Consider the following 22,219-nt stretch of genomic DNA (forward strand, 5'->3'; position numbering starts at 1 on the left):
TTCCTTTCTCTTAGATACTCTCCTTTCTTGATAGTTCAGGTGACTGAATGATAAACATGAATCTTAGGACTTTTTAATTTATCTTGTAAGGATGTCTTGCTTAGGCTTTAAAAAAAACCATATAGTATATATATTTTCCCTACCATTAACGAAGCCCAAGTCTTCCATTATATAAATGGTGTTAGATTGGGTATTTTAATTTAAGAGTCAAGACCAGGATGATAAATACTTAAGAACAATACATTTACTTTCTGGAACTTAGTAGAAGTAACTTCTAACATGCATGTGGATTATGGAAACTCTCCATGTTAGAGACATACTTAAGGAAAATGACAGTAAAAATGAAATATCTTAAAGGCAACTTTAAAAATGTAGAAGACAATAGGAATGACAGGTGAGTGATTAAACTAGATCATAACCTTTTGTAATGCCATGGTAACCATAAATCACATTAAACACACATGCAAAGCTCACTACTGGAGAATAAAGAGGCAGAGGCAGCATAGGTTTTCAATCTCTGAGTCCCCACATGAAAACAGAATAAACTGATAAAAACCCAAATTCTACGGACAAGATTTATAACCAAGTTACATGACAGGGTGTCCCCATAAGCCCCCAAAGAAGCTGTAGGATAACGCACCAACAACCATAAGACCTACATCGTATCCATGTCTATGTGAGAGGAAGAAGGAAGCATCAGGGCAGTATCTGATGGACCTGAGAAACAATAGAGCCTCCAAATAGTCAGCCAGTGTTTACTGGAAAGTAAGGCAACAAATCTGAGTACAGCTGGGAGGAGTTTTGCATGGGATGAGTGCATGGGACCCATCAGAGAAAGGTCTGAAGCAACTGGAGCAATCTAGCACTTATGAACCTTAAAACGGCCCCACCAGGGCTCCCTTCTAGAATAGAATCCTTCTGGAAGAAGAAACTGTTGAGGCTAAGGCAAAAATGAAACAGGATAAGGACAAAAAAGGCAAAAATGAGAGAGAGAGAGAGAGAGAGAGAAAATAGAAGAAGGGAATAGAGTCAGGAAATCTCAGAAAAGAAGCACTACAATTTTTTTAAAGCACCTATAAACAAGAGGGAGATCTGTGAAGGTAGGAAAGCTTTCTCAAACCCCAGTTCATTTTCAAAGTTTAAAAAAGTAATTTCACTAAAAAATGAGCAAAAGAAAAGTATTGAGATCCAATCCCAGACAAAGCTAGGAGTGCGAGGGAGGCGGAGGGAGGTGGGGGTGCGGAGAGGGAGAGAGAGGGAGAGACATTGCTGTGGGCAATAAAAGTACAGCAGAAAGATATGCTCAGAAATTTAAGATTATTAACTTACTATTTTAAAACAAGCAAAAAGATGTTAAGAAAGCTTCAAAATATAAGATAACAGCATAAATCTGGATTAGAAAAATTCAGAAGTGAGATGAAAGAGCCCATAAAAGAATTTGAAATTAAATAAGAACATTTTAGAAACAAAGACTAAATAGTCAAACACAAAAACTAGGAAATACAATAGATAATCGCTTTAAGAGACAGAGAAGGTATAAAAAAGGGAAGAATTGTAAAATCAAATTAATTTAAAATTTTAAACTACAATGAAATACCACCAGTTAGAATGGCCAGAATTAACAAGAAAGGAACAACAAATGCTGGCAAGGATGTGGAGAAAGAAAATTCCCACTGTTGGTGGGAATGCAAGCTGGTACAGCCACTCTGGAAAACAATATGGAGGTTCCTCAAGATGTTAAAAATAGAGCTATCCTATGACCCAGCAATCGCACTACTGGGGATTTATCCCAAAGATACAAATGTAGTGATCTGAACGGGCACCTGCACCTCACTGTTCATCGCAGCAATGTCCACAATAGTCAAACTGTGGAAGGAGCCAATATGTCCTTCAACAGGTGAATGGATAAAGAAGATGTGGTTCAAATATACAAGGGATGTTAATCACCCATCAGAAAAGATGAATACCTACTATTTACATTGATGTGGATGAACATGGAAGTTATTATGCTGAGTGAAATAAGTCAATCAGAGAAAGACAAGTTATATCACATGGTTTCACTCACTTATGGAATTTAAGGAATAGTGCAGAGGACCATAGAGGAAGGGAGGGAAAACTTAATGGGAAGAAATCAGAGAGGGAGACAAACCATGAGCGACTCTGAACTCTGGGAAACAAGCTGAGGGTTACAGAAGAGAGGGGGCTTGGGGATGGGGTAACTGGGTGATGGGCATTAAGAAGGGCACATGATCTGATGAGCATTGGGTGTTCTATGCAACTAAAGAATCACTACATCAAAAGCTAATGATGTACTATATGTTGGCTAATTGAACTTAATAAAAACATTTTTTAATTGAGAGATAAAAAGGACTCAGGAGAAAGTGACAAAGAGCGAAGATAAAGATTCAATGTATGAATAAGGTGAGACCCTGAAAAAAAAAAAAAAACCCTACAAGGAAACAGAAAAATGGCTAAAAACTTCCAGGTTAGAAAAAGAAAAGAAAGGGGCACCTGGGTGGCTCAGTTGTTAAGCGTTTGCCTTCAACTCAGGTCATGATCCCCGGGTCCTGAGGTAGAGCCCTGCATCGAGCTCTCAGCTCAGTGGGGAGCCTGCTTCTCTTTCAGTCCTTCCCCATTGCTGATACTCTCTCATGCTCTCTGTCTCTCAAATAAATAAATAAAATCTTTAAATTAAAAAAAAAAAACCTTTAAAAAAAGAAAAAGAAAGAAAAAATTATTTTAATCTGCATTTTGGAAGAGCATACTGTAGTTCCGAAATACTGGTCCTGGCAACAAATACCAAGACATATTCTAGTAAAATTACTGGACTTTAAAGAAACTGGCCATCTAAAAGTAAAAAGCATGTAACTTAAGGGAAAAAAATTATACATTCTCATCAGACTTTTCTACAGCAACACTTTATGTCAGAAGAAAACAAAATAGCATTTAAGATGCCCAAGGAAATAAATTGTGAGCTAAGGATTCTATATCCTGCAAAGCTGCCATTCATATATAAAGGATATAGAAAAACTATTATCCACATGTAATAATGGAAGGATTGTAAGACATATTCTAGTAAAATTACTGGACTTTAAAGAAACTGGCCATCTAAAAGTAAAAAGCATGTAACTTAAGGGAAAAAAATTATACATTCTCATCAGACTTTTCTACAGTAACACTTTATGTCAGAAGAAAACAAAATAGCATTTAAGATGCCCAAGGAAATAAATTGTGAGCTAAGGATTCTATATCCTGCAAAGCTGCCATTCATATATAAAGGATATAGAAAAACTATTATCCACATGTAATAATGGAAGGATTGTAAATATTGTTCCCATAAGCCCTTCCCAAGGAATCTATAATCGAATATTTTTCAGACAATCAAAATGTTTACAGAGATACCAACCTAAGGTGTGGTGATAAGAATTAAATATAATTACCAATGAACTAAAAGGGAGGGTGTACATAGTGTAAGACTACATGGTCTGACCAAATATATATGGAATGATAATTTTAATTATTTTTTTTAAATGAGGAATAATGTAAAGAACATATACAAAATTAAAAAAAAATCTTTCCAATAACCATATTGATGAGAGTATTAGTGCTATCATTCTGAGACTATTGTGTACGTAATAGCAATAAAACAATAAGCAATTATTAAATATTCCAGTGCTATCACTTTGTATCTTTGGGAATCAGGATTCTTGCTGTGAGAGAAAAAAAGATAGCTGTAAGTAACAGAGAAAAGGTTAAGCTAAAAGATTTTCAGTCTTGAATCTGAATTGGAAATACCAATATAAATTTGTGAGGTTAGTTTTAGATATACATGCATTATAGTCTATACATATACATACATATATAGTTTATATGCATATACATACATATACATATATATCACACACACACATGCAGACACCCCTTCCCCACAACAAGTCTGTCCAATGGAACGACCTAGAAACAAATACCAACCCTGACATACCACTTCTCTCTAAGATAAATTAGTGCTTGGGTCGCCTGGGTGGCTCAGTCAGTTAAGTGCCAGATTTCTGGTTTTAGCTCAGGTCATGGGCTCAGGGTTGTGGGATCAAGGCCTGAATTAGGCTCTATGCTCAGCACCATGCTTGCTAGACATTTTCTCCCTCTCCCCCTACCCTGCTCCTTCTTCTGCTCATGTTCTCTCTTTTTCTCTCAAATAAATAAAATATTTTTTTAAAAAAATATAAGAGAGCTCCTTGAAGAAATGGCTAATAATCCCAGTCTACAACAGAAGACACAGAAAATGTATGTGGAACATCTCTTATACCAGGTGGTAAAGAAGCTATCAGAGACCACTAGGGTCATGGCAAAAGAAGCAAACTTTAAGACGTTCCCATTGGCTAACGATGAGACCATCTGAGCTTCAATCATGATAAAAGTTGCAGTGGATGGGCTCTCATTGATTATGTTTAAGTCCATGTATTCCTAATGATATTAAAACAAAAAAGGTATTACTTATCTGTGAGAAAACACAAGGAACCAATTCATTATCTTCAAAATTGGTAAATAAAGGCAAGTAAGCATCTATTCTGCATTTTCTTTTTTTCCTTCTTTATTCCTTCCTTTCTTTCTTTCTTTCTTAAGTAATCCCTGCATGAAACATGGGGCTTGAACTCATGACCACAAGATCTAGAGTTGCATGCTCTACGGACTAAGTGAGCCAGGTGCTCCATTTCTGCATTTTCTACATTACTGGGAGTACTGATAACCAAATAACAGATAAAGGGAAATGTCTAAGCAAAAACAGTCTAACTAAGAAATGAAAAAGAAATGACAGAATAAGAATATTGCCGTTTTGTAATCACTGATGAATTAATGGATCTAGGCATTAAGAATGGCTACTGGCATCAGAAAAGTGAGTCAATCAGATATCGTCTGCTTCCTATAGACTTGCCAGAGGAATGGAACCCGAACCTGATCCAGTCTCTAGATCTAGCTGTCAATTAGCAGACAATATGGAGTGTTGAGGTCACGTAGGGTTATATCATAAGCAAATTAACAACAGGATCCAGACTGTGGGACACTTTTGGGACTAGAAGCTCGAAGTATTTCTACAGATAAACTATGGAGAGTGGAAGGGGACAGAAGGGAGGAGATGGGAAACCTATAAATTAGGAGAGACAAACAATTTCTAGAATGGCAAAACCAAACTATTGTGCTAGGTGGGGAGGCACATTTGGGTGATAGAACTACGGGGGGAAATGCAGGGAGAGGATTACTAAAGAGGTGAGGATAATGATTTATTGAGGGGATGGGGAATTATATAGAAGGGGCTTATGTTGTAGGTTACAAAGTTCTGTTTCTTGACCTGCATCAGTAATAAGCACGTTCACCTAATTACTGAACCACATGCTTGTAGTATGTAGTTTTCTATATCTGTATTTTATAATAAAAAGCTGAATATACACCTGTAGAGTATCTCCTCTCTCTGATCACCCCTAACATCCCTACCGTCATTTTTCAAGACACATTTACACATCAGATACTTGATTGTTTGAGAGGTTTATTTCTAGCTACCTTTGCTAATCTTAAAATTTGAAAATACCACTTGGGCATACAATTTGTCCAGTTCTTTTGTTTGTAAAATGGCCACAGTAATATCAATCCAGTAAATACACAGTGATAGAAATTTTTCTATCCAAGGCGAACAATAAAACTATACTGCAAAATACATGCTGGGCAGCTGGCTAAGCTATCTAACAGCACTATCTAAAAGCACTATCCATGTGCTTTGCCTGACTTGGGAGTTTACTTTAAAAAAAACAACCAACCAACACACAAAGAATTTATTTATTGTGAGAGTGGTGAGGAGGGGCAGAGAAGGAGGGTGAGAGAGAGAATCTCAAGCTGATCCTTGCTGATGCAGGCTTGATCCCATCACCCTGAAAGCATGACCTGAGCTGAAATAAAGAGTTGGATGCTTAACCGACTGAGTCACTCAGGCAGCTCAAGAGCTTACTCTTTAAATTTTGTGCATAAGCAAAATTATGACTGTTACAACCTCTGTAACCACTGGCAATCAGAAAAAAGTTAAATAAAAAATGCCAACAACTTACATATAGTCTTGAGACCTCTATCAAACTACCTTCTTTCCTCAAACTGTATATCAAACTATCAGGGATTCTATTAAAAAGGACCTCGACTTTGGGCCCCTGGGTGTCTTGAGTTCTCTCTTCCCGTTCCTCTGCTCCTCCCCGCCACTCTGTCTCTCTCTTAAATAAGTAAATCTTTAAAACAAAACAAAACAAAACAAAACAAAAGGACTTTGGCTTACTAAAAGAAATAAGGATGGAGATTTAGTACTAAAACTTAAGATCAGTAAGGAAAGCAACAGCTCCTACCACAGTGGGAGAAGCAGCAACACAGATGCTTTGATATGGTTGAAAGGGGGTAGGGAATGAGTAAGAGCTGAGAATGATGATATGTTCTGGAAAGTTAGGCCAGTGATTTGGGACGAGTGGAAACAGGGGATGCTGGGTTGGCATTCTGGAGCCACATATGCAATTACTTTTGTTGTATGATATATAACAAAGAAAACAAAAGTCAAATAAAATGCTTAGCTATGTGTACATGGTGCATTACTGTGTTTGTCCTATGATCTATGGTGGGGCGAACACAAATCAAATAATATCTGTACATGTGACAGAGAGGACAAGGCAGAAAGAAAGAGAAATAACAACACGAATAATGAACAAATGGGAAGAGAACTAACAGCCTTAGATATGAAGTGTGGTGAATCAGAAAATGAAGAAGTAAAGACTCACAAGGAGAAAAATAAGAATGAGAAAAGAAGTGCAGAAGAAAATGGAAATGACAATTTCCAAAGAACATTTTAAAAATAAGTCTGGAGTAGTTTTAAAATGAATTTACTTTAAAGTAGTTAGAAATCAGGTATGACCACAGGTGTATATTTGGTTTGCAAATGGAATCTGAATCTGACACTTTTTTTTTTTTAAAAGATTTTATTTATTTATTTGACAGAGAGAAATCACAAGTAGATGGAGAGGCAGGCAGAGAGAGAGAGGGAAGCAGGCTCCCCGCTGAGCAGAGAGCCCGATGTGGGACTCGATCCCAGGACCCTGAGATCATGACCTGAGCTGAAGGCAGCGGCTTAACCCACTGAGCCACCCAGGCGCCCCTGAATCTGACACTTTTAATTTTATTTTTTAAAAGATTTTATTTATTTGAGACAGAGAGAGCACAAACAGGTGGGGGGAGGGGCATAGGTAGAGGGAGAAGCAGACTCCCCTGCTGAGCGGAGAGCCCGATGCAGGGCTCCATCTCAGGACCCCAAGATCATGACCTGAGCTGAAAGCAGACACTTAACTGACCGAGCCAGTTAGGTGCCCAAAAACCCATTTTGGACAAAGTAACAGACCACAGTGTTGTGTTCCTAATTTGAGCTGCATAATCTTGAATATAGTATGTTTGATGTCTTCGTTACAAAAATAATATTTCTATTAAATTAATTCCTTTACTTAAATAATTTCAAAAGGACAGTTCTTACCAGGTGGTATACATCATCTAAACAAGTAAATTCATTGAAGCTGATATTAAGTTTTCGAAGTCCTGTTAACTTGGAGAGATCTCTCAATTTACTCAAGCTATTTCCATGGAGATTCAGATTCTGAAATAAAATGAAATGTAAATTCAAAAATAAGACAGATTATATTCTACATCATAGTTATTTAAGTAATATTAAGAGAGAGCCAATAAGAAGTAACCCTAATGTATGCTTTTAAAAGGTAGAGCTTATAATAGCATTACTAGACCCTGTTCTTGATTAATTTGATTTTCCACTTGGTCTAGAAATTCTTTTTAGAAAACAGTTAAATATATTGTTAAGATATTTATTGAGGCATGCCTATTTCTCAAGCTAGCCAGTGAGCAACGTAGGCCCTAAAGATTTGGGGTTTTGGCGAGGATATCTCACAAGAGAAGAGGGCAGGGCTACACCCTGACTGCAGGAAACTGTATGAGGGCACTGGACTAAGGAGCAGAGGCTGAGGGTGTTAAAGCAGGACAGACTCAAAGAAGGGGGTAGGAAAATGTTTCTCTATCAGAATTTGGTCTAAACTTTCCCTATCCATTTGATCCTGTGCTCAATAAAAAGGAGTGTTAATACAGCTGTATATTTAGGGGATACCCTGATGACTACCTATTTTTCTATCTTTTGACTACACCATTGTGAATGATATCAAGTGAAGATTACATTCATGCATAGTCTACATCATAAGTAGTGGCACAAGAAAATGCGTTAATATAATTGACTGCAGTATTCACAACAAATGGATATTATGATAAAATCAAGTGTCTACCTCCCAGCTCTCTTCACTCACCACCACCATCCTACACCCTATTACACCGTGGACATAACATAAATTCCAAGAAACATCTGAATGTCGAATAGTTGTCAGAACTTGGTTAAGATTGTTAAGAAGGATGAAATTACGTAGAGTAGTTTATTCTACAGGTTACATACCGGTATCACCCATGATAGCATCTACAGAAACCTTACACTTAAAATGTCCAAACTGAATACAACATTTTCCCTTTATTTCTACCTGTCAGTCTATGTTTTTGGACCTGATTGAGACTTTCACTGTCTATCGAACAGATATTGTTTACCACCCCCCTTTCCCCTTTTCCATAAACACTTTATTCTAGAAATGTTTCTCAAACCAACCGTTCCATACCATTACCACTACAAGTGCCTTAGTTCAGTCTCTTATTTGTCCTTCGAACTACTGCATAGTTTCCACTGGATAGCCATACCATCAGTCTGACTTAAATCTAGCCACAAGTTGCCAAAGTTGGGGTCTTTAAAAACATAGCAACTGTTCCTTAAGGAAAATCTAAAATTTAAAATTTGCCTTCAAAAACCCATCCTATTGTAGCTGGCCTCCTACTCTTCCAGCCACAGCTCCATGCATCCTCCTGTTTTCCAGCCTATGTCTTTACCTTCCCCTGGTACACACCCTATGTTCATAGTCACCCTGTGTTCCATGATAACACTAGGATCTTTCAAAACCATACGCTTCTAGACAGAGTATTTCCCCTGCCTGGAAGATGTAAACAACTAAGTTTCTCATATCCTTCAAAAATCTGCACAAAACTTATCTCTTTCCGTGGCATTCTCCCAGCAACCCCAAGCTTCCTATGTTTGTTTACATATCTGTCTCCACTAAAATGAGATCCATGAGACAGGGAAAATAACTAATTCATTTTGAACTCCCAATACTTACCTCATTGCCTAAAACAAAGCAAATGCTCGGTAAATGCTAGATGAATAAGTCATTGCAAAAACCAGACATCCAACTAACAAGAAGTCTATTTTTTTTTATTCAAGTAAAATTAACACAGTGTTATAGTAGTTCCAGGTGTATAATATGATTCAACAATTCTGTACATTGCTCAGTGCTCATCAGAGTAAGTGTACTATTAATCCCCTTCACCCACTTCACCCATCCTCCCCCACCTCCCACCTTTATTTCTATATATTTTATTTATTTTTATGAATGGCCTCAAAAAACCTCCATCTAGTGGGGAAGACTGAAAAGAAAGTAAGAGGTGTGTATCCTGATATTTACTCTTATAGTAATGGCAAAAAGGAAGGAAAATAAATGGTGTGATTTCTAAACATTATTATTGTACTATCTAGTATTCTTACTAAAAGCCTTCAAAGGTTTTTCTGGCTTTTGAGCCATATAGGTAAATTTAGGATGAGAAGTTCTTTCATTCTTATGCTAAGGGTGTTGATAAAATTAAGGCAGTCGGGTGGAGGTCATGAGCAAGCCAGGATATTCTGAAGTCTTATTCTCCTCACTGTTATTTATTTTACAAACCAAAAAAATTTAAAAAGACCTACTTTTTTTTTTTTTTACTGTTGCTGGTTTTTAAAAAACTTTTATTTAATCCCTTTAAAATCTATAGAAACATGTCATAGAAGCTCAGTCCAATCAGAACTCATGCATTTATCAAGGCTTTCATTACTAAAGCCTTTTTTTAATCAAAAATGCATTACTCAAATATGAAATCTTGACATTGTAGTGCAGAAACAGTAATTTCTCCATGCTGTCAGCTCAAATATTGCTCCTGTAATCACTAGACTGCATATTTATGACACAGGTGGTGATATTGTCATTTTGTTATAAAACTTTCCTCCCTCTCTAATAATAACTGGCTAAGGTCAAAACTTAATCTCCTAGACTTGAAGATTTCGTGGATGGTGATGATGTAGTTGGACAAAAGCAATACCATAAACAACTTGAAAACAGATGTTTTCTAAATATTTTCAGAAGCAGACTCAGAACTGTTGGCCACACTTATTATTTTAAAAAATATGTTTTCACTCTTTTTGTTTCCCCCAGTCACTCGAAAAAGACTGTCATCATAAACAAGCGATCTAGGAGAGTCACACTAGAGCAATGTAATTGACTTTCAAGATAAAAATCATCCTGATTATTTATCTGTATCTCAGCTTTCAGTACACACACAGAAAGATAGTGTCCTGTGAAAATAACTTGTCTTCTCTCGTATTTTTATCACTTCATCAATCAAATATCAATTTGCTTGCCACTTCTGTAGGTTCAAGCAAACCTACTTTCTCTGTATGAACTGATTGCTGTTTGTAAAGGTATTGTTTTTGTAATGAGTATCTCATATGTGTCAGGTGTTATGCTAGAAAATGGCAGAGCTGATGCTAGACTACACAGTGTTTATGAGTAAATTAGAAAGCAGGATCCATCCTTTCCTTGAGATACCTTTATTTTCAGCTTTTAGAAAATTGTCACAATATGTCGATTTTGTTAGTACAAGAAATTTTTTGAAGAATGGTCAGAAAATTGTAGTATATATACTGCTCTATGATTTAAAGGGTACCCTTTGGATATGGCCCTCTTGTGCAATGCACACCACACCATCTTATATTGTTGCCCTGATACTGGGGATATACATATCGAAGACCAGCCATAGCCCCTGCCCCTGTGGAATTTACAATCTAGGAAGGATACAGAGCATATACAAAGGAATCTGACCTAGACTCAGAGATAAGAGAAAATGTTAATGCTTCAGTATAGATCTACTTATATATAAGATCTATAAGTTATGTGGGAATTAACTAGGAGAAGGGAGTCAGGGGAGAACATTCCACATGGAGGACTAGCAAGTGCAGTGGCTCTGTTGGATGCACGCAAAATGCATTTAAGAAATAGAAAGGAGGCTGAGCACAGAGAACTAAAGAGATGGTAATATTAAGAGAGTCTCGTAAGGTAGGCCAGGGACCAGGTGACGCAAAATCTTATAGTCCATATTAAGGACTTTGGCTTTATTTTTAAAACAATGGAAAATCATTTGAGGATTTCAAGTAGGAGTGGTGAGGGGTGACAGATTTCATGATCAGATTTGCATTTTGAAAAGATTGCTCTAGCTTCCACATGGAGAATGAGTTGAGGGCTCAAAGTGAAAGCAGGACAGTGCCTCTGTTGTACAGCTCTAGGAGGCACCTCCTAGCCCCCATACTGAGTTATATTCAGTTATATAGTGAATGGCACCCAGAGAATACATTAATAGCATATAATGTGAATTGCATCTCCTGGAATTGTGCAGTGTTGCAGTGGTAGAGTGCCAGGAGCCCCGTTAGAAGGCATCGCAGTAGTCGAGGTCAGGGATAATTAATGATAGTTCAGATAGAATGGTAGCTGATTTGAAATGGACAGATCTGTAAGTCAAGGTATGGACGTAGGCTTAATATCTCAACAGAACTGCCCCAGTATATATAAAGTTGCTTTAGTACTAAGTCAAATTCTGTTGATTAATTTTATAAAGATAAAGCTCTGATATTCTATGTTGATGAATCCTGGAAACTGATTTGAAACTTATCTGTCTTAATCATTTAAAGAGAGCTTACTTGTTATTCAGGAATAAAATACCTTGTAAGGTATTTTAGCCTAGAAGGCTACCCTCTAGGCCTATACTGTCTTGTATGGTAGTCACTAGCGACATGTGGCTGTTGAGCACATGAAAGTGCTATAGACTGCAAATATACTCCGGACATCAAAGACTTAGTTGAAACTATCTGATTAATGACTCTTCATATTGATTGCATATTGAAATGATAATATTTTAGATATATTGGATTAATTAAAATTAATCTTTTAAAAAAGATTTTATTTATTTATTTGATAGAGAGAGAGAGATCACAAGTAGGCAGAGATGCAGGCTCCCTGCTGAGCAGAAAGCCTGATGTGGGGCTCGATCCCAGGACCCTAAGGGCATGACCTGAGCTGAAGGCAGAGGCTTAACCCACTGAGCCACCCAGGCACCCCTTAAAATTAATCTTTTAATTAAAACATTTTTGGCATGGCTAAGAGAAAATTTTAAATTACATGTATGGTTCATATTATATTACTACCAAACAACACTGATCTAGTCTACAAAGAAGGAAAGGTCAAGGCATTTTTAACTTTGACAGCATGATGGCTGGCATCACTAGATAGGTGCTTTAGTGTCCTTAGACTTCATGTGTTAGATTATCATTCCAAATTTGAGGTCCAAATTCTAGATTTTATTCCTTAAAATACTCACCACAATATGACTGTAAATGCTAGTCTTGGCAAGAGAAAGTATTGTTTTATCATCCAAACTAATAAGTTTTGGTCTGGGCTTAATCCTGGGATCCATTTTTATAACTTCATCATCAAATTTCAAATCCTGGGACAATACTGATCCTTCTGAATTTTTTTTGCTTTCTTCTAAAATAACATTGTTGAATGAAGAAAATAAAGAGCGAGGCTTGACCTAAAAAATTTATTAAAAGTATTGAAAATTTGGTTGTTGTATTTGTCATTTTGAACAAGAAACAGCCTATGTAGCAAAGATGAATTACCTCTTTTTTTCAGCTATATAGTAATACCTATGATGACCAGAATCACATTAGGAAATCAATAAGAATAGATTAAAATTATAGGCTAAGAATAAATGTGTTCATCCCCTCCCAGTGAAAATTCCTTTAAAATGGCAAAAGATAATCTTTAAATAGTTTTTCAGCAATGGAGAGGGCACCAACAAAAGACAAGGAATTGTGAGACATAAATCAAAAGGGACTGAATTGAAGACAACAGCAGAAATGTAACCAGTAGCCAAAATATGTATAGGAGATAATCACTTTGAAGAGCAGATGCAGAGAAACCTGGTGTTCAGAGTGAACAAGTAAAAACAGCAATGGGATGCTCTAGGTAATTAAGTAATTATGGTAAGAACTGTAAATGAATGAGCATGAACAACATAAATAGAAATGGCTCTAGAAAAAAACAAAATGATCCATAAGTGAATTTAAAACCTGAGACAATAAAACATCCATAATAGAATAGGCTGCTATAGAAAATAATAGGGTAAATACTCCAGAGTCAAAATAAAAACAATTAGTGAAATAAAAATATTCAATTAAAAATAAAAATATTCAATAAAAATATTCAATACAAATGGATATGGCAACAGATCAAATTAGTGAGGTGAGGCTATTATTGAGGAAATCTTCTTGAACAGAGAATTTAAAAATGGAGATATAAAATATGAGAGAAAAAAAGTAAAAGACATGGAGGATCAATTCAGAATGCCCAAAGTTTAACTAATCAAGGTTCCAGAGGGATGAACAGAGAATGGAAGAAAAAAAATAATAAAGGAATTAAGAAAATTCCCCAGAAGTGAATAAAGTAGTGAATCTTCTGATGGGAAGAGCTCATGAAGTAGCAAGCAGATGAATGATGGCGCTAAGTTCTTTGCTGACATCGGTAACTGAAGAGTCACAACAGCCAGGACTGCCCACCTCTCGACTTCTTGTTATTTGAGTCTTTCTGTTTACTATTTGTCTAGGCTTCTATGTCTTTTTGCTGAAAGCATACTTGACTGAAACAGCCTCATTCATAATAACAATATGAAATATAAATGCCCATGAAAAAAAAAAGAAATATAAATGCCCAGAACTATACTTAACACCAGCATAAAGAAAACTATAAGAGAGGACTTGAGTAAATGAAATAACTTACCATGTTCCTAGATGAGAACCCATTACTGCAAAAGCCAGTTCACCCAAGTTAACTTTTAAGTTCAGTACAATCTCAACAAAATCCTAAAAAGATTTTTAAAATAGAACTTAACAAGCTGATTCTGAATTTTATTTGGAAGAGAAAGTGTTCAAGAATAGCCAAGAAAATTTTTAAAAAGAAGAGTGGGGGCAGAGGAAGGGAATTTGCCCATTTTATATGTTTATGTATAAATAGACATGTTTAATATAAACCTGACATTACATTATTAGACTTCAAAGCATATCAAAGCATATCATCAAGGTTGTAATAACCAAAACAATATGGTAGGGGTCCAAGATTAGATAAAAGGACCAATGGAACAGAATAGAAATATCTATAAATAAATCTCTTATTTATGAAAATAATTTTAACAATAAAGAGGGTATTTCAAAATATAGCAAAAAAGATGATGCTTGGTCAAGTAGCTACCCATTTTTAAGTAAAAAATTATTTGATCACCCTCTCACATGATATTAAATAATTTCCAGATGGACTTTTAAAAAGTTGAAAACTATTGAACTAATTTATATCAGTACTGAAGAAAATAAAGAAGAATATTTATATAAACCTTCTGAAATGAGATATAAAACAGAATTTGTAACAGAAAAGATGGGGAGAACTGACCTCCTAAAAATGAAGTAAACTACAAATTAAAATGACAAGTAAGGTTTTTGCTACAAATAAATCTAAAAAAAAGTGACAGAAAATGTTTGCAACATATATATGTAAGACAAAGGGTTAATATCCAAGAATGCATATATGGGTTTTTCCAATCAATCTGAGTCCAATAGAAAATAGTCAAAGGATATAACAAGTAGTTTATAAGACTAAATAATCCATAAGTATATGAAAGAATAAAGTTTCTTTTTCTTGCTCATTAGAGTGAAAATGTGAAAGATTGATAATATCTTATTTTGGTAAAATGCAAAGAAATAAACACTGTCACATACTGTTGGAAATTTGTAGAATGGCCAAACCTTTGTGTAGAATACTGGCAGTATCTACCAAAATTTAGTATGTGTATATCCTTTGACTACCCAGTTCATCTACAAATCTGTTCTGCATAGAAACTTCCATATTGGTATAAAGATGCAGCTATAATGATATTCACTGAAGCACTGTTTTAAATAGTAAGAAGACTTGGGTGCCTGGGTTGCTCAGTTGATTGGTGACTGTCTTCGGCTCAGGTCGTTACCCTGGAGTTCTGGGATCGAGTCCCACTTTGGGCTTCCAGGTCCATGGGGAGTCTGCTTCTCCCTCTGACCTTCTCCCCTCTCATGTTCTCTCTCACTGTCTTTCTTTCAAATAAGTAAATAAAATCTTTAAATAAATAAATAAATAGCAAGAAGACTGGAAACAACCTGTATGTTTCATCCAGAGTAATAGTCAAATAAATCAGACTATTACTGGATAGTATGCAGCCACCAAAAGAATGAAGAATAGACCTGGGCTTCTGGGTGGCTCAGTTGGTTAAGTGACTGCCTTTGGCTTAGGTCATGATCCTGGGGTCCCAGGACTGAGTCCTGCATTGGGCTCCCTGCTCAGCAGGGAGTCTGCTTCTCCTTCTGACCCTTTCCCATCTCGTGCTCTCTCTCACACTCTCCTCTTTCTCAAATAAATAAATAAAATCTTAAAAAAATAAAAAGTATAGGCCTATATGTACTGAAGTGGGAATATGTCCAAAACATATTGTTAGAGGCAAAAAACATCACAAAATACTTAGGTCTTGATCCTACTATGTAAAATGTATATGTTGTTATATATATAAATACATAGAAAAGAAGATTGAAAGCAAACCCACAAAGTTGTTAACAGTGGATTTCTTCATGAAAGGGAGTGGTGCTTGGGTTGAAGTGAAATCAGATTTTCATGTTTATTATGTATTCTTCAATGTAGTTTGAAACATTTTCAGTGAGACTACAGTCATATATTACTCAGGTAATATATTTGTGCACATAAAAACATTTAGGTGTCATAATATTTATTTTGAAAATTAAACCCTTCACCAAATAACCATTTTATTTTTTTATTTTTTAAAGATTTGACAGACAGAGGTCACAAGTAGGCAGAGAGGCAGGCAGAGAGAGAGGAGGAAGCAGGCTCCCTGCTGAGCAGAGAGCCCAATGCGGGGCTCGATCCTAGGATCCTGGGATCATGACCCGAGCCGAAGGCAGAGGCTTTAATCCACTGAGCCACGCAGGCGCCCCCCAAATAACCATTTTATATGTTTATGTATAAATAGACATGTTTAATATAAACCTGACATTACATTATTAGACTTCAAATTACTGTTCTGTCCTTATTTAAGGAATCCCAATTTTAAAAATATATCCATACCACTGTAATATACTCAAATTCAACAATGTATTCTGGCAAAACAAGGTCATGATCAAAGACAAACCACTTGCACTGCCGAACGCTGCAATCACAGTTTCTTTGTCCCATGACAGAATCTAGAGTAAAATAAAAACAAAACAAAACAAAACAAGAAAATTACTCTTCAAAATGAAATATATGTTTTTCATTATTACACAGATTAATAAACAATAAACTCAGCAATCATGTTATTAACAGTATTCTATTTCTTATATTTTTTCCACTCTCCTAGGTAGTTTCTTAATTCTAGAAATACTTTCTAGTCACCCTTTCACTACATAGACTAGTAGGGTTTAATTTTATTCATGTCCTTTTTTTTTTTTTTAAAGATTTTATTTATTTATTTGACAGACAGAGATCACAAGTAGGCAGAGAGGCAGGCAGAGAGAGGAGGAAGCAGGCTCCCCGCTGAGCAGAGAGCCTGATGCGGGGCTTGATCCCAGGACCCTGGGATTATGACCTGAGCTGAAGGCAGAGGCTTAACCCACTGAGCCACCCAGGCGCCCCTCCTTTTCCTTTTTATACTTACCATTTTTCTATTCAATGTGTGGCCATATGTTTTTGACAAATGTATTTCCCAAAAACCTTTGCTATTGAAAGTGGGTGGGTTTTTCATCTTTTGAAATACATATATGTATTATATAATATATGAAACACGTATATAATATATATGTATAATATATATTAGTATGTATGGATGTGTCATTTACAAAATAAAAGTCTACACACACATATAAATGTCACTGAAGTAGGGAATAGGAAAATAGAAGCTCGCTAGTATCTAACAAGAAAGGATTTTTTAGAAAAGTTTACAAACTTTGTACACATCTGAATTAAACACAAACATTTTGAAATCAGAAAAATTAAAGCACATTTCTCTTTATAGCAGACATACTTAGTATATATTTTCGAGGAACGAACACTGAATTAACCATTGGATAGTTAGCTTGATTGATGGAGTCCTGTTCACGAGCCTGAACACTCTGTCCAAGGAAGACCTTTGTAATGAGGAGAATGCCTAAATATGAATAAAAAATAATTTTAACACTAATTCATTTTGGTAACTTTCCCATATTACCTTCCTTAATGGTCGCAGACCTGACAATATGTTCTGCAAGGGGAGGAATCCTGGCTACCTTGTTTGCCATTGTATAGCAAAACAGAAGCTCACTAAATATTTGTTGACCAAATGAAGTAAGTATGAAAGAGGATTCCTGTAATTATATCAAGCAAAGCTTTACAGAAAAGGAAGAAGGAAAGAAAATAATAAGTTTTTTTATTAAGTAATTTAAAGTAAAGAACTTTTTATTGTTATTAACTGGGTAAAAATTCATCTCTTTATCATCAGCACCTAGCATATAGTTTAGATCATAGGGGGCACTCAATACATATTTACTGAATGGATAAACATTTATTTTCCCTTTAGATTCCTAAGGGATCTTTGGATTCACTCAATCCTAAGGATCTCTAGGAATCAGTCCTATAAAGTAACTTGTAATCACTAGGCATAAAACATTGAGATGCCCCCCCCTTTTTTTTTACGATGTATCTGTCATAACATGCAAATTGAGAGACCCTAATTGTTTTGGGAAACATATTTCAGAAGGATCTAGAAAAACATCATGAGGTGTTTCTTAAGATGGGAATAGAGGAGAATGAGAAAAAAGAAGCAAATGGTTTTTTCAAATAAGGAGTTCTTTCTATATTCAATAATCTGCTTAATTTTCACTTAATAAAAGACTGCAAAATACATGTAGTTCAACATGAGTAACCTTAGCAGAGCTATTTTCTGAAACCTAGAATATTACTCTTAGAGAGTTAAATTAACCAAATTTCTGACAGCTCAGTCTTCAGTAGGTTGAATAGTGGAGACCAAAGAGTAGGCGTCCCTTACTCCTTGACCAGGTCCGTTCTCCTTATTATATATTCTTGGATCATATGCACTAATACTTCATCTTACAGCTCTTATGAAAATTATAATTTTACATTTATTTGTGTGATTATTAATGTTTGTCAGCACCATAAAAGAGCACTGTGTCTAGTTTGCAGAGACTGTATCCCTATCACCTACCAGGTGCCTAACATGCAGTAACCAGTCCATACTACTGGTGGAACTGAACAATGAACAGTGGGAGGGTGAGGCAGGAGGACCTGATGAGCTGGTTTTTTGCCCCAGCCTGTGGTTAACAGGGAACCTCTTCCACAACTGTCTAGCAAATTGGCTCATATACTTTTAGCTATATATTCAAGATGCAAATAAAGTACTACTCACTGTGAATAAATGAAAGTACCAAATTATCTTCTATGAGATAATTTATAAAGCAATCTATACATTTCACAGTTTATCTTTAGTCAGGTGGTTTTTTTTTTTGGTTTTTTTTTTTTTTAAGATTTTATTTATTTGACAGAGAGAGACACAATGAGAGAGGGAACACAAGCAGGGGGAGTAGGAGAGGGAGAAGCAGGCTTCCAGCCAAGCAGGGAGCCCAGTTCAGGGGTTGGTCCCAGGACCCTGGGATCATGACCTGAGCCAAAGGCAGAACCTCAACAACTGAGCCACGTGGGCACCTCTTTAGCCAGTTTTAGATTTACAACAAGGACTTCTTATCTCCTATTACAATGATTAAGGACAAATAAGGCCTCCCTTCCCCAGTGCTTGGTATGATGATTATTGCATAATTGGGCCAGGTTCTCTTTTCTCTGTCCTGTGAACTTGAGGCGTGGGGTGTGTGTGTGTGTGTGTGTGTGTGTGAGAGAGAGAGATGCATATAGATTGAGTTTATTTTTAGGAAACAAGTTAATGTAGATAAAAGGAGATTGAGAGAGAGGAGGTAGGATGGCAATGTAGTAGGAGGACCCTAGGCTCGTCTTGTCTCGTCAATGATCAAAGCAGACCGTGAAAAGTGCTTGTTCCATATAATTAGATTAAACATGAGTAACAAACGAGTCCCATCCTATTAATGTTTACACAATGATCAGTAAATATTTGTTTATAACTTGACTGAAGTAATAGATCAAAAAGTCACATATCACTACACTGGTAAATAATAAGTAAAATAGTTTTTAGAAAATCTTTCTGATTGATAAAACCAAGTGTTAAAAATGTTACAAAACTAACTAATGAAGACTTAGAACTAAAAAGTTCAGAAATTCTGTGTATTTGTATTACCATGCCTGAAGAGCTCATGCTCAAGAGAGTTCTTCTCATCTTTGTACTTTTGCTGTAAAAATTCAATTCTGGGGCACTCACACATACTGAGGCTGTTAGCAAGAATCACAGCTTCTTTTCTGAGAGGCAGCTGTAAAGAAAAAACTAAGTCTGAGTATTTTTATAAAATTGACAGTACTTCAGCTTCAATATAGATGGTTTACTGGTAAATGTTTGTGGGTGTGGGCAAAGAAAAGTCAGGCTAGATTTGCTGAAAAGAAGTAGACAACCTTCAGGTGCAATTTCGTTGTGTAAGTCCATTTATATATTTTAAATTTACATGGAAACAGGTTTACGAAAAGTGATACAGTATAATATTTATTCCCATAAAAGCAGCCAGAGTCAAGGCTGACAATACTGTGTAGTGAAGGAGCTGTAGTTTTACACATTTGCAGGATACTCCATGAGTGATCATGCAAATTCCAAAAAGAAAATCCTGCGTGACATTATATCAGTGAAGGTTCTTATTTAGATATGATATATACATATAGATAGATACATTTAAGATATATAAATAAAGATTTGGTATAATGGTGTTTTTGGTTTAATAATCTACAATGATTTCCAGATACATCTCATTGTGCTAATGCATTGAAATCTTGGTTTGCTCTGTGACTAGATTTATTTCTTAAAGTATTTGATCAGAAATACAGTACTTCAGTAAAATTCACATTACTTCCTGTGAAAGCAGTCCTGAAAAGTCAATAAAATCTCTATTTTTAGTTGTAGGAAACCTAGAGCTAAGAGAGATTATAGTCTATCCAAGGACAGAAGTAGAAATTAGCAAAGTCATGATTTGAACTGAGGTCTGCTCTTCCTTGTCACTATCTCAGTTTTGACATTATTACTAGCCAAATTAGTAGCCACGTTAAATATTAGTAGCCACTTTATCTAAAAACGTATCTTTTCTATAAATGCTGAATTGCTTATATATTTTTTCTTACTGAAACCTGTCATCCAACGATTTTTTAAAAATAAATACTAAAATGTGGCTCATGTTACTATAAATTCCATGTTCCAGTAAATAGAATCTTCTCAGATTTCCAATGAATATCACTAAATATGCATCATATACAAGCTGTGTGCATGGCATTAGGCAGCTATAGCATGGTCTTGGCCCTCAAATAACAGAGGGAAAGATCATGAAGAGAGCATAGGCAGTAATCTTTCTAACATCAGCTGTAGCAACATTTTTTAGGTATGTCTTCTGAGGCAAGGGAAATAAAAGCAAAAATAAACTGTCAGGACTACAGAACAAAATGTTTCTGCATAGCAAAGGAAAGAATCAGAACAAAAAGCAACCTACTAAAAAAGATATTGCTAATGATATATCCAATAAAGGGTTAGTATCCAAAATATATAAAGAACTTATAAAACTCAATACCTAAAAAACAAATAACCCAATTAAAAAATGGGCAGAAGACATGGACAGAAATACAGATGGCCAAAAAGACATGAAAAGATATTTAACTCACTGATCAACAGGGAAATGCAAATCAAAACTTCAATGAGAAATCACCTCATGCCTGTCAAAATGGCTAAAATAAAAAACACGAGAAACAAGTGTTGGTGAGGATGTGGAGAAACAGGAACTCTTGTGCTCTTTTGATGGAATGCAAACTGGTGTAGCCAATGTGGAAAACAGTATGGAGGTTCCTCAGAGAGTTAAACATAGGGGCACTTGGGTGGCTTAGTGGGTTAAGCCTCTGCCTTCGGCTCAGGTCATGATCTCGGGGTCCTGGGATCAAGCCCCGCATCAGGCTCTCTGCTCAGCAGGGAGCCTTCTTCCCCTTCTCTCTCCCTGCCTTTCTGCCTACTTGTGATTTCTGTCAGTCAAATAAAGAAATAAAATCTTTTAAAAAAAAAGTTAAACATAGAACAAGACTACAATCCAGTAATTACACTACTAAGTATTTTCACACAAAAACCAGAAACGTTAAGTCAAAATGAGTCATGCACCCCCATGTTATTATTTATAGTAGTCAAATTGTGAAAGCAGCCTAAGTGCCCCTCGATAGATGAAGGGATAAAAAAAAACACGCAGTATATATGCACAATGGAATATTATTCAACCATAAAAAGAAATGAAATATTGCCATTTACAACAACATGGATGGAGCTACAGTATATTATGCTAAGTGAAATAAGGCAGTTAGAGGAAGACAGATACCATATAATTCTACTCATGTGTAGAATTTAAGAAACAAAATAAACAAGCAAAGGAAAAAAGAGAGAGAGAAACCAAGAAACAGACTTTTAACTATAGAGAACAAACTGATAGTTACCAGAGGGAAGGTAAGTGGGGGGATGGGTGAAATAGGGAATGGGGATTAGGAGTACACTAAATGATTATGGTGAAAAAAAAATTGAAAAAATAGATAGCAACAACAAAAAAATAGAATCAGAAAATGTAAAAAATCTAAAAAAAAAAGAAAGAGACGGGAAGACGGAAATAATTTTAAATTAAATAATTAAAAATAAAAACCATCACAAGATATGTCAAATAAGATCT

At 35.8% G+C, this 22,219-nt stretch overlaps 1 protein-coding gene across 1 annotated transcript in view; it reads right to left on the reverse strand.

The window, feature by feature from the left end:
- Nucleotides 1-22,219, reverse strand: part of LRRC9 (leucine rich repeat containing 9) — a 104,722-nt gene that overhangs the window by 48,824 nt on the left and 33,679 nt on the right. Inside the window, exons 12-16 of the mRNA XM_044230062.1 lie at nucleotides 19,669-19,798; nucleotides 17,395-17,517; nucleotides 16,461-16,576; nucleotides 12,625-12,837; nucleotides 7,547-7,666 (exon numbers count right to left, since the gene is read on the reverse strand). Coding sequence (XP_044085997.1) covers nucleotides 7,547-7,666; nucleotides 12,625-12,837; nucleotides 16,461-16,576; nucleotides 17,395-17,517; nucleotides 19,669-19,798 — 702 coding nt within the window. The remainder of the gene's footprint in view (nucleotides 1-7,546; nucleotides 7,667-12,624; nucleotides 12,838-16,460; nucleotides 16,577-17,394; nucleotides 17,518-19,668; nucleotides 19,799-22,219) is intronic.

Source organism: Neovison vison, chromosome 13 (genome assembly GCF_020171115.1).
Source record: "Neovison vison isolate M4711 chromosome 13, ASM_NN_V1, whole genome shotgun sequence".
NCBI lineage: Eukaryota > Metazoa > Chordata > Mammalia > Carnivora > Mustelidae > Neogale > Neogale vison.